The sequence below is a fragment of the Triplophysa rosa genome, unplaced genomic scaffold (assembly GCF_024868665.1).
Source record: "Triplophysa rosa unplaced genomic scaffold, Trosa_1v2 scaffold10_ERROPOS467815, whole genome shotgun sequence".
Taxonomy (NCBI): domain Eukaryota; kingdom Metazoa; phylum Chordata; class Actinopteri; order Cypriniformes; family Nemacheilidae; genus Triplophysa; species Triplophysa rosa.
The window spans coordinates 88240-105159 of NW_026634036.1; the positions used below are offsets into that span (position 1 = coordinate 88240).

The following is a 16920-nucleotide window of genomic DNA, read 5'->3' on the forward strand; positions in this document are numbered from 1 at the left end:
GAATACAAAAAAGTAAGGAAGGTAATAGCACCACACCGCGAACTATACATAGAAGGTCAATAACATCAACAGACAAGTGCTTACTGAAATATGGAGGAATAGAGATAGAATACACAAAAGGGAGTAGCACATCATATACATTTGATTTAGGATTTTGTGTGACCTCTTTCGAGGTCAAGAGAGGGAATTGTGGGAATATTTTTTAGATAGAAGTATGATTTAAATATCAATATAATCAATAAGTGTTTTCTTTCATTTGTTTCATTAACTGTGTGATTTTGTCGTGTGCTTGCTATCTTACTCAGTAAAATAGTTACTGTGGCAAATGGGGGTTGGAGCCATAAATTATCTAGATCAATACACACACACACACAAAGAGTGTTTTTCACAAAAAATGTTATGAATCAATCCATTGCATATGTTCTAAGTATAATCATGAGTTGTGATGTGTTTTAATGAATCATAGGATTAAGAAACAACGCTATATAATTAAAAACATTAGATGATTAAGTGTTTTCTTTTTACTAAAAGAATGTTAAGAATGTTGGTGTGTTGTCCGGCCACAATAAACTGTTTTTAGGAGACCACTCCTTGGGGGAGGGAGAACATTCCTAAGGACTGGCGATTGACCACAGGATATACGTTTTGAAATGTTATTTTACAGGAACTAAGAAAAAGGACTTCACGGTGATTGGTGGAAACGGAGCAGCACTCCTTAAAAGGCAGAGGAGGAGTCAGAAGATACGAGCGACGTCACATACTTTATAAATATGGGTGTTTTTGAATATTTGAGGTTGTTGGTTTTTCGGAGGTCGTCTGACAACCCAAAGCTTTGTTACAGCTTTTCACATCTGATAATAAAACCTCATATTACTTTTGAGCAAATTGTCTCTTCAAATTTCTGAACATGCAGGACTGCCTTTAAAGTCAAACACTGTAAAGTCCCTTTCAGTGTTATTGTATAAGTGTACATTTTAAAGCTACAAGAAAGTCAAAGAGTCCTACCAAAGCAAACACTGATCGCCATAATGGTGACTTAAAACACAATTGAACCACTATGAACTCGAGTTCAATCTCAATAAGATCCATCTTACACAGATGACAGAAATAAAGTGAAAGTGGTGTCTGTAATATGTGAAGATGTTATTGATGTTTGTGTTTAATTCTCCTCTGGTGAAATCTTGACAGATTTATTGTGTTCATCTGTTATTTACACGTGTTCATCTAAGACTGTGTGACTTAAGTGCGTATAGTTAATACAAACAGCCATTGCAGTAGTTTACTGTAAAACACCTACAGTAACTAGCGGCAACAGTGTTGCCAATACAGTATATTACTGTAGAAATGGCAGGTAAGGGCTAACAGTGTATGTGAAATGAGGACATGACTGCAGCTGGCCATGAGGCCCAAACCAGCATGTCCAGTGCAAAAAGGCTTTGACTTTTTGATTTTACTTAACATTACTTTATTTATCCGTTATATTGAAGAGACCTTTTTGAAGGAGTTTGGTTTACTTATGAGCAGTTGAGCTTAAATGAGACTTGGGTGTTTGTAATAGACGTACAGTAGGTTATGATGTCGGCCATGATTTGTTGCAATTTTGAGGTGTTCAGTCTTATTATGATTTAAGAAAATAAATGCGATTGCTCTCCTCACGAATCGACTGTTTCTAGTTTTTCACTGACATGTCTCTTAAGTGTTGAGGACTAGTGCTGCTTTGAGCCTACATTCAGTATGAGTAAAATACTCAAGTACTGTTCAAATCAGATACTCGAAGACTTTTACTCAAGTCGTTTTGAAATTGGTGACTTGTAACTTGTAATGGAGTAATTTTCACTGCAAGGTATCTGTACTTTTACTTAAGTATGGTTTTCAGGTACTCTTTACACCTCTGACAGGTTCTGGGTAAAGCCCAGAGAATTTTGTTAGACGATTCCCACCCAATGCATCATGAGTTTAACCTTCTCCCTTCCGGCATTCGTTATAGAACCCCGATTAGTAAAACAAATCGAGTTAGACATTCTTTTATCCTTTCAGCTGTAAAATTTTAATATTTAAGGTAAAAACTTTTTAGGAAGGAAATGGATTTGTTTTTTGTATTGTGTGTTTTTGTTGTTTATGTGAATACTTGTGTGCTGCAACAAAATTGCCTTCGTGAAATGAATAAAAGTGATCTGAACTGAACTGATGGAGGGTGATCGCAGTAATTCGTGCAAAAGGAGCCCCAACCAAGTATTGAGTGCATAATTGAACATATATGGAGATTTTTTACTTTTCTGTTTTGTAAATAATTTTTTGATTCATCTTTGAGAAAATATTCTATCAGAATAACTATCAGAATTATAACAAAAATAATCTTGAAATATTTTACTTTGTGCTAGTGAATCTTGAATTTAAAATAGTTTGCTTTTTAGGATTAAATTACAAAAGAAAAAGAACTTGTTCATGATATTCTTATTATATATATATGTGTGTATATATATATATGTGTATATCCATATACATGTATTGCATTTGCTAATGTTTACATTGCATAAGTATTTGTAGACTTGGGACACATGGCACTTAGCGCAAAAGCATTCCCGTTTTGCTTGTTGATGTTACTACACTTTGAGTGGAGTTAACCTGTGGCAAATTTATTGGAATGTGTATGATTTGAAGAGGCACACACCTCTCAATAAAAGCTGCAACAGCAGAGACTGGGGGACTCGTCAGGGTTAAAAGTAAGCTCAACTGCACAAAGATACATTTAATGAAAACCTAGTCAAGTGTATTCAGAACCTCAGACTGGGCAGGAGCTTTGTTCTCCAACAGGACAATGATCCTAAGCACACATTTAAAACAATGCAAGAGTGGCTTATGGACAATTCTGTCAATGTCCTTGAGTGGTCCAGCCAGTGTTTACACATGAACTCAATTGAACATTTCTGTAGAAACCTGGAAATGTCCCCTTCTAACATAGCAGTTTGAGAAGATCTGAGAAGAAGAATGGCAGAAAATTGCCAAATGCAGATGTGTAAAGCTTGTCACATCATACCCCAAAAGATTTGGGGCTGTACAGGCGCTTTGACCAAGTACTGATTTGAAGGGTTGAATAGTTACGCAATGTACTTATTTTAGTATTTCTTATGTCATTATGATATATGGAGTCTAGAATAATTTTAAAGAAATGCCATTTAAAGTAATTTAACATAAGACAGCAACATAACAAAATGTAAATAAAATGTAGTGGTTTGAATACTTTTACAAGGCACTGTACAGGACTATCACTGATCTGCAACAGCATACTTTCACACCCTCTTACACCCCATCATTTTGTATTGCCTTCCCATAAGGGCAGTAAATCGCTTTCCCGCTCTTTCTCCTTCACAACTCCTTCCTGGTGGAACATTCTTCCTAAAGCCTGGCTCAGACTACAGGAGTTTTAAAATCCTGGTTGCAGCACACACATAAGGGGAATCTTAACAGATTCTCTTATTTAAAATCTTAAACCTGGCTCAGACTACAGGAGTTTTAAAATCCGGAAAGATTAAAAATTCTGGTTGCAGCACACACATAAGGAGAATCTTGACAGATTCTCTTATTTAAAATCTTAAACAAGCTCACACTCATCAGTGTACAACTAAATTACACATATTTTACATATCCATAGGATATGCAGTTTTGTAAAAGGAGCTAATAGTAACCGTTTTAATGGGTTTACTATTTTTAGATGTTGACATCACATCTACATTTGAATCTCTTTTTCAAGCACTACAAAAATAGGTTTGCCCTTTGTAAACTTGCATTTATGAATGTGAAATGTCCAGATAAGAAAACGTTGGGGCGTAAAGTTGTGTTTATAAATAAGCCTAAAGGTAGCAAGTGCAAAAATAAAAATTTAGAAAGTTTGATTGGAAGTTTTTTTATTTCATAATTGCACATCAAAAGACATTCTAAGACACCCAAACTACAGGATAATATTAAGATTATCATACCAGAGGACGCCTCTTACGTCATCTCACCGGGAAACAGAAGTAAACAAAGGGACATCGCAAAGTTAATTTCACGTGATCTCACCTGGCAACGGTTGTGTAACGTCTTTGTCGCTCTCTGAATGATTCTCTGTCTGTCTGTCCAAAGCCGCGGGAACGTATTTTGAGCAGGGGGTGCTATAATGCTTTTTGCTAGGGCTGAAGTTATGACTGTGCTTTGGGCGAGCCGCTTAAGTTTAATGTTAATAAATAACGGAAGAAAAAAAATAGTTGCTGCCGAGAATAAAGATGAATGCCAATGTGATTATAAGATACAGCATAAAAACAAACACATAAACGCATGTTATCTGTATGCCTATAGCCAAATAACAATCTGTTGAACGAAACTACAAGCTGCGCGTTAGCAGTTAACTTACCCGGTACATTTAAAACCGACGCGACTTCTCCCCAGCTCTTTTCCTTATCTGTGCGGTTGTGGTATGTTTTGGAGGATACATTATATAGACAATCATGCTGTTGCCACAAGTTGTTCTTCCATCTCCGCTGTCCAACGTACCCTTGCAGGAGCTTTCGCGGTCGACATTTTTAAAGGTCTGTCAGTCACCTCCATCACCTTGTAGATGTGCCTCTCATTGGCTGTTGCGAAAGTAACAACGTCATCACCCCGATTTAAAATCCTAAATATCAAACATGTTTAACTCGGTCCGGTCAACCACATCTCTCACAAGATTAAAAAAACTACTGAACACCCATCTCTTCTGTGAATACTTGACAGACAAATGAAAAAAAAAAAACACTAACCCTCTCTTTCTCTCAACAGGTAGTGGTCTAGCTTTTGTTGAAACCAGTAACTTTGTATTGCCACCTATTGTATTATTGCTCCTGTATGACATAGTGTTCCCTAAACTCTTTGTAAGTCGCTTTGGATAAAAGCGTCTGCTAAATGACTAAATGTAATGCAATGTACTGTGGCTATAGGATGAGGCGAGATGTTTGCAAAAGAACTCACTTGGTTGCCTCTTGAACTGTACGAATAACTGTTGTTTGCACAATTTAGCTGAGATTTGCACAATTACAGTAGTAGGATGCAGGATACTCTGTTGTGTGTATGACCGTTCCTTCAGGTGATTATACATTTTATGTTTTTTTCTTCCACCAGACCCATTAATATTCCTTCAGAATACTTGGAATACATGGAATGTGTTGCATGCACTCTAAAAATGCATTGCTTATAACCAAACAGTTCTGAGTACCATTGACTATCATAGTAGTTTTTGATCAATGGTGCTCCAAAACAGTTTGATTCCCACATTCCTCAAAATAACTTCTTGTGTAATCCACAAGACAAATAAAGTAGGCAGGTTTAGGTTTGTTAAAGCATAATGGTGAGTAAACGATGAAGAATTTTCCTTTAAATGGATAGTTCACCCTCATTTCATTCCAAACCTCTATAACTTTTTTCTACAGAACACAGAAGAAGATATTTTGAAGAATGTAGATAACCTTACAACATAGGACCCCATTGATTGCAATTGTATGGACACAAAACCACTGTGACCTTCCTTAAAATATTTTCTTTTGTGTCATATACAGATTTTAATCATCCCAAAAAGGTAAAATATCCACATTTGTGGAATGATCTGCCTGCTGCTACAAGATCGGCAGATTCTGTGGCCATCTTTAAGAATCGGCTGAAAACACATCTCTTCTGTCAGCACCTGACCGATCATTTCTGACTTCTATATATTTTCTACTCTATCTATATATAAAACAAATCTTAAAAAACTTAGCTCTGTACACTGTAGTAGGCTTTGTGAGACATGTTTTATTGCACTTATGCATTTTGTTGTCCTAATGCTGACCCAATTGTTTACCCAACTTGTAAGTCGCTTTGGATAAAAGCGTCTCCTAAATGAATACATGTAATGTAAACGTTAATGGCATTATAATAAAAAATTATGGTAGAATTTTTATTGTTGTGAGAACTTTACGCTTTTTTTAGTTTGAGAAGAGACATGCACTATATATTGCAACTGTAAGGGAAACAAAACAAGAAAATTATGATAAAATTGCCAAATGATTTTTGGAGAACCATCCCTTTAATAATAAGCCTCTGTTTACTTTACTGTTAACACAGTTAACATTACATTTATATTTCTGAAATTGGCAGACGCTTTTATCCAAAGCGACTTACATTGCATTATACTATACATTTTGTTTCTAAGTGTGTGTAAGTTAAAGGTTCATTCATATGAAATATCTAGTTCTATCTATCTAATTGTTTTGAAAGGCCTTAAAAACAATATGATTATGTTTGTTCAAAGCCAAACAGGCTTAAGTAGCAGCTTTGTATGTTCAACAGAACATAAGGCCTTATTATCAGGGGTGCACATAAGTTTTTCTATCTGGTTCTCAAGAGAGCACCTGGAGATTCGGTTTGGTGCTCACATTGCACATAGTGTGACAAATTACATTTACCTATTAAAAATAAAAGTAAAAAAGTAGTTACTTTTTAATGAACAATAAACAAAATAATAAAGTGGGATGATATTTACATTACTTTTAAAGTAATAACTTTTAAAACATAATGATAATGTATTTCTTCTTGCTTTTCTTTTTACATTAGTAAATATTAATTTTCAACACCAATTTTGAAACCTAAAACGACAACCTTTTTGGTTTTTGGCAGGTTGCTGGGAAGTGCACGTGCGAACGCACATGAGACTTGCGGTGCGGAGCTAGGATCGAGTATATCAGAGAAACACAAGCTGCGTGCAAGTGTCAAGTTTAAACAGCTTGTCCTTTTAGAAAGTTTAAGAGAAGCTGTGTTTTGGTAGACGTGCAGCGCAGCGCAGTGCAGTTCCAGACATTCAAAGAGGCTGCGCGTGCCGCGTGCTTCTCTAGTAACGAAAGCACAACCAACAAAGGCGGAGCTACCAATACTCCGTTTTTCATCATTTACACCCAGGTCCCGTTTATCACCGGGAACAAACGAGATAGTAGATTTGGCAGCATTCAGTACAAACGGAAATCTTATCCAGTATTACATTTAGTCTAAAACAGTGATTGTGCATCAAAAGGTTTCAATCACGTCATTACGCAAATGAGCGTTCTAAACATATTTACAGAGCGCATTTTTATTTTTGTCGCTCATGCGCACCTGCGCACCACTTATATGTACACTTTACACACAATGTATGTCTCTGAGAACTTTGCAGCACTGACAGAGTAGATAACAGAAACAGTACACTGTACAATGCACTTTACGATCAGTTTTCTTGACATTATTACAGTTAGCCTACAAACAGAGAAGTTTACTTACAGTATACTGTAAAAATAAAAGGTGCCTCAAATATCCTGTTGTGTACTCAAAGAACCTTAAACCTTATTTTAAGTGCTTCAAAGCTCCTTTTCTCATAATAGGGTTATTGGTGGAACCATTTATAGTCTTTGTGGTTCTTCCAGGAACTAGAAGATTCTTGAATAACCCCACATTCAGTTGTGAAGTTCTGGAGTCACCTTTTCACTACACTGGGACCTCAAAGTGCTTTGCGGGTTATTGAAGGAACTCACATTCTAAAAAATGGTTCTTGTAAGATCTGTAAACTTGTAAGTGGTTCCTGGAGAATCTCTCTTGTACAAGACAGTATCTAGAGGAACCCCCCAAAATTCTGCATGAAATGGGGATTTTTAGACTGATCATTTTGATGCTTTATAAGAATAGGCCAAAGTTTGGTTTGTGGTCCCTGCTATGTGAACACACATTTTAAAATCATGCACATTAGAAAAGGCTAAGTGTTATTTTGAAAAAATTCAGCAAGCTTTTAATTCTTTTATATTTATTAATATTGATATTATATTAATTGGAGACAAAACTATCATTCAATAACTATTCATTCCATAACATCCTAAATCACTGAAATCTTTTGAAAATGTAATGTTGTTGTGTTTTCCATTCAAACAAACTGCAGCTGCTCTGTGTGTTTATTGTGCAGTCTCGCCCTCCACAGTACTGTGGCGCTGTTGGCCCAGTGTCGCAGCGTCAAGGCATGTGGCGCTTTCGTTAGTATTATGTGTGTTTAACTTTTTCCAGCTCTGCGCAGACCGATCACCTTATGACAAAACGCATACGGCATTAGAATAGCATCTCTAAAGCATACAGGGCAGTCAGTTCACAAATGGCTCTCACTGTGCTTTGATGTCATACGCCGTTCCCTCGGCGATCAAACATCTGACTGGCACACACGAGGTGTACGAGTTTTCACCGGTGTGTCCTCTCGCGCCACAGGCGGGAATTCAAAATAACGGATGGCAACAACCTCTCGACTGTCCCACTGGAGGTAAGTAAAGTAAAAATATATAAATAACTGAAATATATTAACTATATACTATTTATACAAATGTGTACTCTGACACGTCTAATTGTATGGCCGTTTTTGGCTGTTTAAACCGTTTACTTATTTTATACAGTGTAGACAGCGCTTGTTTTAGCCGAGATGCTAACGAATATAAGTTAATGATGAAGCTTGTGGGGCTAACGTTAAATTGGTGTTAAATGACAAACAATGACTTTTAGCCACTTTTAGCTATTATGTTCACTTTTAGTGAATGTATAGCTCTTTTTTTTCTTGTTGTTTGTGTTGAATGGTTTCCCCACCCATGTTACATAAATTGCCTGTAATTAAATATTTTTATCATATTCAGTTCTGTTTTTATCCTTTTTCCTCAGAATTTTCAGTATTTTCCAGTTGAGTAGACAAAAAAAGTATTATATTTATTATGATATTTTTATTGTTATGTTATTTGTTATATTTGCACATGTAAAAACACTCACTGACTAGGGTTGTCACGGTACCATAAACATGTCTTACGATACTATACCAGCTGAAGTATCTCGAAACCAAGTAGTATCACGATGCTGTGCCATATAATTCAAATCTATACACAAAAACTCAGATTTAGATTGAACATTTTGCATTTACTATAGTAAACTGTAGCCTATTATACTTTGCACTAGAATATGTTGTTGTATTAACTGTAGTAATTTGATAAATTGTAGCAAATACATTTACATTTAGTCATTTGTAAATACTGTAGTATACTTAAATATTTACTATGATAAGACTCAAAAACACTAGTATCTATGAGTTTTAGTAGTTTACTGTAGTAAATACTAAAGTACACTAGATCATTTTTCACGTAGGAACTAATTCAAATGTTGGACAAATTTAATTGATACAGCAGTCTTTATAAAGGGAAATATTAGGCTTACTTTAAATGCAGAACTAAAACGGCCAGTAGGTGGCGTCAATTTAGTTAGTGTAGAGTTAGTGAATCATTTAACCAACTCGTTCAAATCGCCAATTTGAATCATCAACTCGCCCGAGACATTTAAAACACACATTCATTTAGGAGATAAACACCGCAAAAAGGCAGGTGTAAGTGTTCAAATAAATATTAATGCGCATATGCAACATTAACTACGGTACTACGATACTACCGGTATTTTGAAGCTTTAGCATCGCGATGCACCGGAACACCGTGCAACCCTATCACTGACAATGAAAAAATCGGAATAAAGTGGATTGTTGATATAAATAGCCTACTGTACTCCTTAACCATAGACCAAAGCAGTGACTAACAGGCATTGTAATATTTAGTTTATTGTTACATTTGTAAACCAATTTGTGATGTGCTAAATGATTAAATGTAATGTTTTGAGATGTTATCTTAATCCCTCTTTTTTGTATCCATGTCTTGTTCCCAGGGACACCTAAGGCCAACAGCCACAGCTCCTGTTCTCTTTTTGCCATAAATACATATCTACTTTAGCAATACAAAATTGTGAAATGCACTATAGAAATTATTTTGACTTTGGATCCTCACACCACCTGGTAATAGCAGGAAACCCATTTGGAGAGAACAGCATTGTTTTTTTCTTGCTCGCAAGGATTTGCTTTTTGGCAAATTACAACTTTACCATGGGTGTAGGCCTTGCTATGAGAGACTACTTTTTTGCTGGACTTTTTTACAATTGTACATTTGTACAAAGTACCTGAAATATTTCTGTATTTATATTTAAAGTTAAGGCAAATTATTTGGTTAGTTTTGTTAAGATGTTGTTTTCATTTATAAAAATATCACCAACACAGTATTAATTATACATTTGATTTCATGAATTTAGAATTGTAATGTACAATATTTACTATTTTGTGAATATTTATTCAATGTAAATTGTTGTTGTTTATCAATAAACTGTTTGCTTTGTATTTGCTTTAAGTAGTATTTCTGCATATTAAAATATTGTGAATAGCAAGTATAAACTGTGAAATGGTGCCTTGAAGCACCCAAGATGGTTCCAGACCATTTTAATAAAAGGGATCCCCAAGAAGCCTTGAGGGTTCCTCAGAGAACCGCCCTTCGTGAAGCGGTGCCTTGAGTTTCCCCTGAGGGTTCCGCCGGTGTGGCAATGTGAAGAACCCCAAATGGTTCCTCAAAGAACCTTTCATTTTTACAGTGTATGAATTACTGCAGCACAAAGTTTTCATAAAACCTCCTCTTCCATAAAACATTTGAAATAACATAAGTCACCATTCCTACAAGCTACTTAATAATCAGCATGTCGCCAAATAGATAAGGGCTTTTTATATTAACAGCACCTATATCACTATGTTGCAAGCAAAGATGTTCATAAATGACCTTTAACAGTGAATGAAAATAAACCTCTACAGATGCAGACTGCTCCTGAGGGTAAGAGGTCCAAATTGGTATTTAAAATTATGTGGTAGTATGTTCCCTTACAGAAAAGACACCCAAATTTCACGTGCTTTACATGTGCAAAAACAAATGTGTGTTTTTGGAACACTTTTGTTTGAATCCCATGGGATTACATGTGCATCATATGGTGACGTGATGTTGAGATATATCACCCCATGGTGGACGTGATATCATGGGTTTTTACATGTGATTCCATGGGTTTCACTTGGGAAGTCACATGGGATTCACACAACAGTTTTCCATAAACACAAATTTCACATGTGATCACTTGTGTTTTTTGCACATGTGAATTTTATGTGTCTTTTCTGTAAGGGTTGAAATGTGTATTCTTAAAGTTCCCGGATGGTCTAGCTGTGTAACATTTAAATGCAAATCCATGCACACTGAAACAACTGATTTTATCCACAACTCACTGCAAGTGGGAAGAGTTTAGTTTTGCTTCACTGAATAAAGAAAAGCATGCAATAGAATTATACAGTACAAAAACTATTGATAAAAAAGATTATATTTAAGGAAGAGGTGTATTTTAGGATAATTGTTAGCGGTCGCAATGTGCGGTTAGATACGTAATTTAACAATATTAATTTGGGCACACAGTAATTTAGTGCTGTAAAATAAGGCATTATCAACCATTGATAAACAGGTATATAACAAAACACAATTAAAATAAATTAATTGTTTAAAATGTAAAATTTTAAAACATAATTGTAAAGACAATATTGCTTGTTTAACACATTCAGAGTAAAGCCTTTAAAATTAAATTCAGGTAACGTCAAATAGACACACCTGACTGTAATAATAATAATAATAATACATTTGAAAACTGGACTTACCCTTGTACATTTCCCATTAGTATCTATCAAAACCTCACCCGCCATTTAGTAGCCTAAAGCTGTTCTCAGACTAAAAGGGCAATAAGACCGGGTATTGTGTATTCGATTCCAACTTTATAGCAACCACGTCCCAGCGCAGATTATTTCGGGAAAGACGGCGTGCTGTATTATTGTGGAATGCTGCCCATTAAACAGAGAGGAGGGAGACATTCTGTTAAACCATTCGCTGCTGACTCAAGCCCTGCCCACAACAATTTCTCACAATTTTAAAAGGTCAAAATGTTAAACAGTACACTGTCACATGTTAACCCGTGTGAGTTAACTCTTTGTTCATATTTGAGGACTTTAATGCTTGAGTGTATGGTCTGTTCGATAGAGAAGTAACAGTTCCTACATGCAGTTTGTTTATTAATGATTAAACGTTTCTTATGCTCATCCGTACACTTATACCAGGACACCATGCTTTCTTATTTCATTCTAGTGGCATTTCACATGGATAGTAAGATAGATACCTTATGAAAAACTGTAATTTTTTTGTCAATAAAAGCAATTATTTAAAGGAAAACTGTAAGAGACAGTTAAACAGAAAAGTTATAATTCTGATGTGCTGTTGCTGTGTCTGTATTCTGCATATGGAGATGGTTGATATAGGAAATGTACTTAACACAAACAACTGACTGATATATCACTGACCCTTCTGCATGAACCCATATCTCCAGCATCTCATCATGGTTGAAATCTGAAATATACACATAAACTGTAACTGCATTGCCACAAATCGGTAATAAACTGTAAGCAAGCACAACTGTTTCAGGAATTCCGTGTAATATTTCATGACTACAAACTCTTTCAGATCACTACCAAACCATTAACTATGGATGTAATAAAATGCATGAATGTATAAACCACATGTCCTGTGATCTTAGCTTATCATGCTGTCAAGACCTTAAAAATTATCACACACACCTAATTTAAGGCCGTAATTAATGACAAGAATTAAAATGAACAATTTTCAATATTGTGTTATGCGTGCTTTGCATAAACGTATAAACTAAATAAGTGTGTTTACTCTCACTTTTGATAAGTCTTATGACTAACATTTGACAATACTGAAATAATAGTTCTGTGTTTGGGTTTCTTTTGGCACTCTATATTAAGTTGCTTCTGGCATTCTTAACTGGTTCCCTTTCTGTCGGTCTCTCGACGTTGTGTCAAACTGACAGAATGGGGTTTGTCTTGAGAACCTATCATCTTCTGAGTATTTAGAAAAGGCCAATGAAAATTGGCGAATAAAATTTGCATGCCGGGCTCCTCCCCGGATGTCCGGGTATAAGAGGGAAGCCGGCGTGCTCATTCATTCACCTTTTGTTCTTGAGAGCCTACGCATCTGGTGAGCTTCTCTACGATCTGGGTGATCATTCTTTCTGCTGGAATCTACGACATGGACAGCGGACGGTCCCTTCCTGCAGTGACTCTCCCCTGGGCGTCTCGGCAGTTCCGGAGGTGTTCGAGCAAATTTCCTTTTCTAAAAGAGCAAATTTCTCCAGCGTGGCTTGTCCCGCTGTTCTCATGGGTGCAACACACTCATCAAGGAGGGGGACGGACACAATGCCTGCTTCCAGTACACTGGGGCAGACGTTGTGGATACGTCCTGCCCGCACTGCGGGCGGTGACGATTCAGACGTTGCTTCACAGGTGGCTGTGTTCCCACGGGACTCAGCCACCACCTCGTTTGCTCCCCGTTCCGTGGCGGCAGGACTACGGCCCTGCCGTCCGCTATGGCAAGCAGCGAGGGTGATATGAGGATTACTGTGAGCGATAATCCGCCAGCCACGGCTCACGGACCGTTCACACCTCGTCTCGCTCGTCTGACCGTTCCCCAAAAAGACGGTCCGCCGTCTTATTCCTCAATCACGTATTCGGACACGATGCGTGATGATGAGATTTCTCTTGCAGCATCGGCGGGTGACGTACTGCCATCCGACTCCAACGATTCCTCGGGCTCCCTCCCTCGGGGGGTCGAGCCCAGGAAAAAGCGGATGTCGAGATGTCGGCCATGCTTTCCCGGGCAACCGTGAGTGTTGGGTTGCAGTGCCCGCACTGCCTCTCCCGGCGCTCCGCGTCCGCCCCCAGTGCCGTGTTTACCGGAGGTGCATGAGGAACTTTGTAAGACCTGGAACGCCCCTTCCCGGCACGTTTCAAGTCAAACAAAGTTCTGTAACCCTCTCTTCCCTCGAGGTTGAGACAGCTGGAGGATACGTCGGTGTCCCCCAGGTGGAGTATGCCGCCGTGGGGCACTCGTGCCCGTAGGTGGCGGGGGGGGCTCGACCTAGACTCCCGTCCAAAGCATGTGGTGTCTCGGCATCTCTGGTGTCGAGAGCCTACATTGCGGCGGACCAAGCTGCCTCCTCTCTCCACGCTATGGCTCCTGCCAGGTCAGGGCGTTGAGAGAGCTCCACGAGGGTAAGACCGACCCAGCGCTTATGCAGGAACTCCGCGCCGCCTCCGACCTCTTTCTACTGGCGACCAAGGTGACCACGCGGGCCCTGGGTCGGACGATGTCCACACTTGTGGTCCATGAGAAATTCCTCTGGCCAATCCTTGCTCAGATGAGTAACGCTGAGAAGGTCCGCTTTCTCGATTTACCCGTCTCGCAAGGGGGGGCTGGTTGGTGTTACTGTCGAGCCGCAGCGGCCCCGCTCACCCCCCGCCCGTCGGGGGGGGCGCGAGACCCGCACGCGGCCTCCCCGGAGGGTTCTCGACAGTAAGAAGCAGTCCTCCGTGCCGCAACTCGGCCGCCTCGGCCGTCGAGTCCCGTGCACTGTCTGCTTCCCAGCAGCCCTGGTCCTCTTCAACACCCTCCAGCTCTGGCGCCCCCCACTCAGGCGGCTCCCCCTGGAGGAGACAGCGAAGAGGAGACCATCTCCCCATCAGCAGCCGCGGCGCAGCGGCCGTCATGGGAACACCTCAGGGGGATCGAGGCTACCATTGGGCCCGACCCCAGCCACATCGCTGGGAAGTTGGATAGGGACGGATTCTGCCCCGTCTCTCCATCTGCTGGCCCCCTCCGGGGGGCTGGCGCCCACTTACTCTCAAAAAGGAGAGTTTCCTCTCTCTCTGGGTTACCACAGCCGCTCTCACCCTCTGCACGACGGTGAATGGCAAACTCGACGTTGCATCATGGCGAAGCGCAATGTCGAGTATAAACACCAGCCTTCAGAACTCTCAGTCAGACAGTGCGTCGAGCCGGACAATCGCCAGGCAGGAAAAACAGCAGAGCCGATCTCCTCCCCGGGGGTCCTCCCCCGGCAAGGAATCCGTACTGCTAGCCATCGAACCACCCTCCGCGGGGGCGATGAAGCAGATCAAACCTCTAGTCCCCCTGTGTCAGTTCTGGGAGCCTGGTCTCAGCTTCTCAGACTGTCAGGGTGGCTGAGGAACACGATCCGTCTCGGCTACGCGATTCAGTTCGCTACACGTCCGCCCAAGTTCCGGGGCGTCCTTTTTACCTCATTCAGAGGCAGGGATGCCCCCGTACTTCGGGCGGAGGTCACCTCCCTTCTGGTGAAGGGAGCGATCGAGCCCGTCCCACCGGCCGAGATGTTCAGCGGGTTCTACAGCCCGTACTTCATTGTCCCCAAGAAAGGCGGAGGGTTGCGCCCTATCTTGGATCTGCGTGTTCTGAACAGGCACCTACACAAGCTGCCTTTCAGGATGGTCACGCAGAAGCGCATCCTGGCGTCCGTCAGGCGTCAGGACTGGTTCATGGCAATCGACCTGAAGGACGCGTGCTTTCATGTCTCGATCCTCCCTCGACATCGGCCGTTCCGACGGTTCGCGTTCGAGGGACGGGCATATCAGTACAGGGTCCTCCCCTTCGGTCTGTCCCTGTCTCCACGAGTCTTTACGAAGGTCGTGGAAGCCGCCCTCCTTCCCCGTAGGGAAGGAGGTGTGCGGGTACTAACTATCTCGACGACTGGCTCAAGTTTTGGCACACTCTCGAGATCTGTTGTGTTCACACAGGGACCTGGTGCTCCGGCACCTAGATCGGTGGGGCTACAGGTCAACTGAGAAAAGAGCAAGCTCTCCCTGGTACAGAGCATCCTCTTTCTCAAGCCTCTTTCTCAATGTTACAAGCCAACTTTCTGTAATGTTTCGGGCTCCTGGGGCCTCCACGGCCCGTACGGGAGCCTCTGACACCTGCAACATATCTTACTTCTCTCATAGGTGGCTATCGTACGATGACCCCGGAATGGCCAGGGAGTTTTCCATTGACTCAGATTCAAATTTTATAGCTCCTCGCGGCCCCCTCATTCGGTTCCCATAGATTGAAGTAGGTACGGCCTCGTTATGTACAAAGTAATATATTGCACGTTTTGGGGATGTTGTGGGCCGTTTATTTTTCTGGAATATTTTTTGTGATTTTTTTCGAGCACTTGCCATACAGCGAGGGGCATGGGCTTCGAATATGTGATGCAAGAGGGTGTGACGAACTAGCATTCGATGCCCCAAGGTTTTTGTACAAAAATAAAGCAGAATATTGCTGAAAATGCTGGTCAGAGATTTATTTCTGTGAAAAGTGCATTTGTATAACACTTGAGCATTTTGACAGCCTGAAGTGTGCAAAATACCAATACGGGGCGCTTCTAGGATACATATCTGTAGGTTTGTTACAAGAAAATGGGTTTACAGTACCGTGGTTCTCAGTCACCTCGAAGTATCTTTTTCTTGAAAAAAGATTGAACCTTAATTTTGTTCAGTTTGCTCATTCAAGAGGGTCTTTCAGGCTATGAAATGAAGAAGCCTGCATGAGAGACTTTGCAAACCGCACTATAAATCATTTCCCTCGGTTCTAGAGAGCCACCCTCACGGTATGTTAAACAAGGGCCTACAGACTACTAGAATCTAAAGTTTGGGGCCCCTCGAGCACCCGGGGTCTGAACGGGAGCCGCCGACACTCTTAACTTATCTTATTCGTTTTCATAAGCTCTCGATGGACAATTAGGGTTGGGGTACAGAATGGTCTGATCGACCTGCAATTCACGTATATGTCTCGTCATGGGGCCCTGGGTCATGTTCTGGGGTTCCGCGCCCCTCGGACCACGTTGACCTCTCACTTTGCCCAAAAAGACACCAGCAGCCTACATATAGGTTGCGAATGTACGCTCTAGATACAGGGGTCAAAAGTTCGTAGGGTCTTAATACTCGGTACTGTATACCGTGGGGGTCTCCCAAGCCGGGATATCGAGTTCCGCGTCCGTAGACGCTTCCGGAGACAGATTTCCACCTGTAAAGCAACTGCCTCACGAGGCCTTCGCAGGCACAAGTCCCCATAG

General features: G+C 40.5%; 1 protein-coding gene across 1 annotated transcript in view; it reads right to left on the reverse strand.

Moving 5' to 3' along the window:
• LOC130549365 (solute carrier family 2, facilitated glucose transporter member 5-like) overlaps window positions 1-11689 on the reverse strand; it is a 31596-nt gene extending 19907 nt beyond the window's left edge. The window contains exon 1 of the mRNA XM_057326570.1: window positions 11585-11689. Coding sequence (XP_057182553.1) covers window positions 11585-11629 — 45 coding nt within the window. The 5' untranslated portion in view covers window positions 11630-11689. The remainder of the gene's footprint in view (window positions 1-11584) is intronic.
• Between the last annotated feature and the right edge of the window lie 5231 nt (window positions 11690-16920).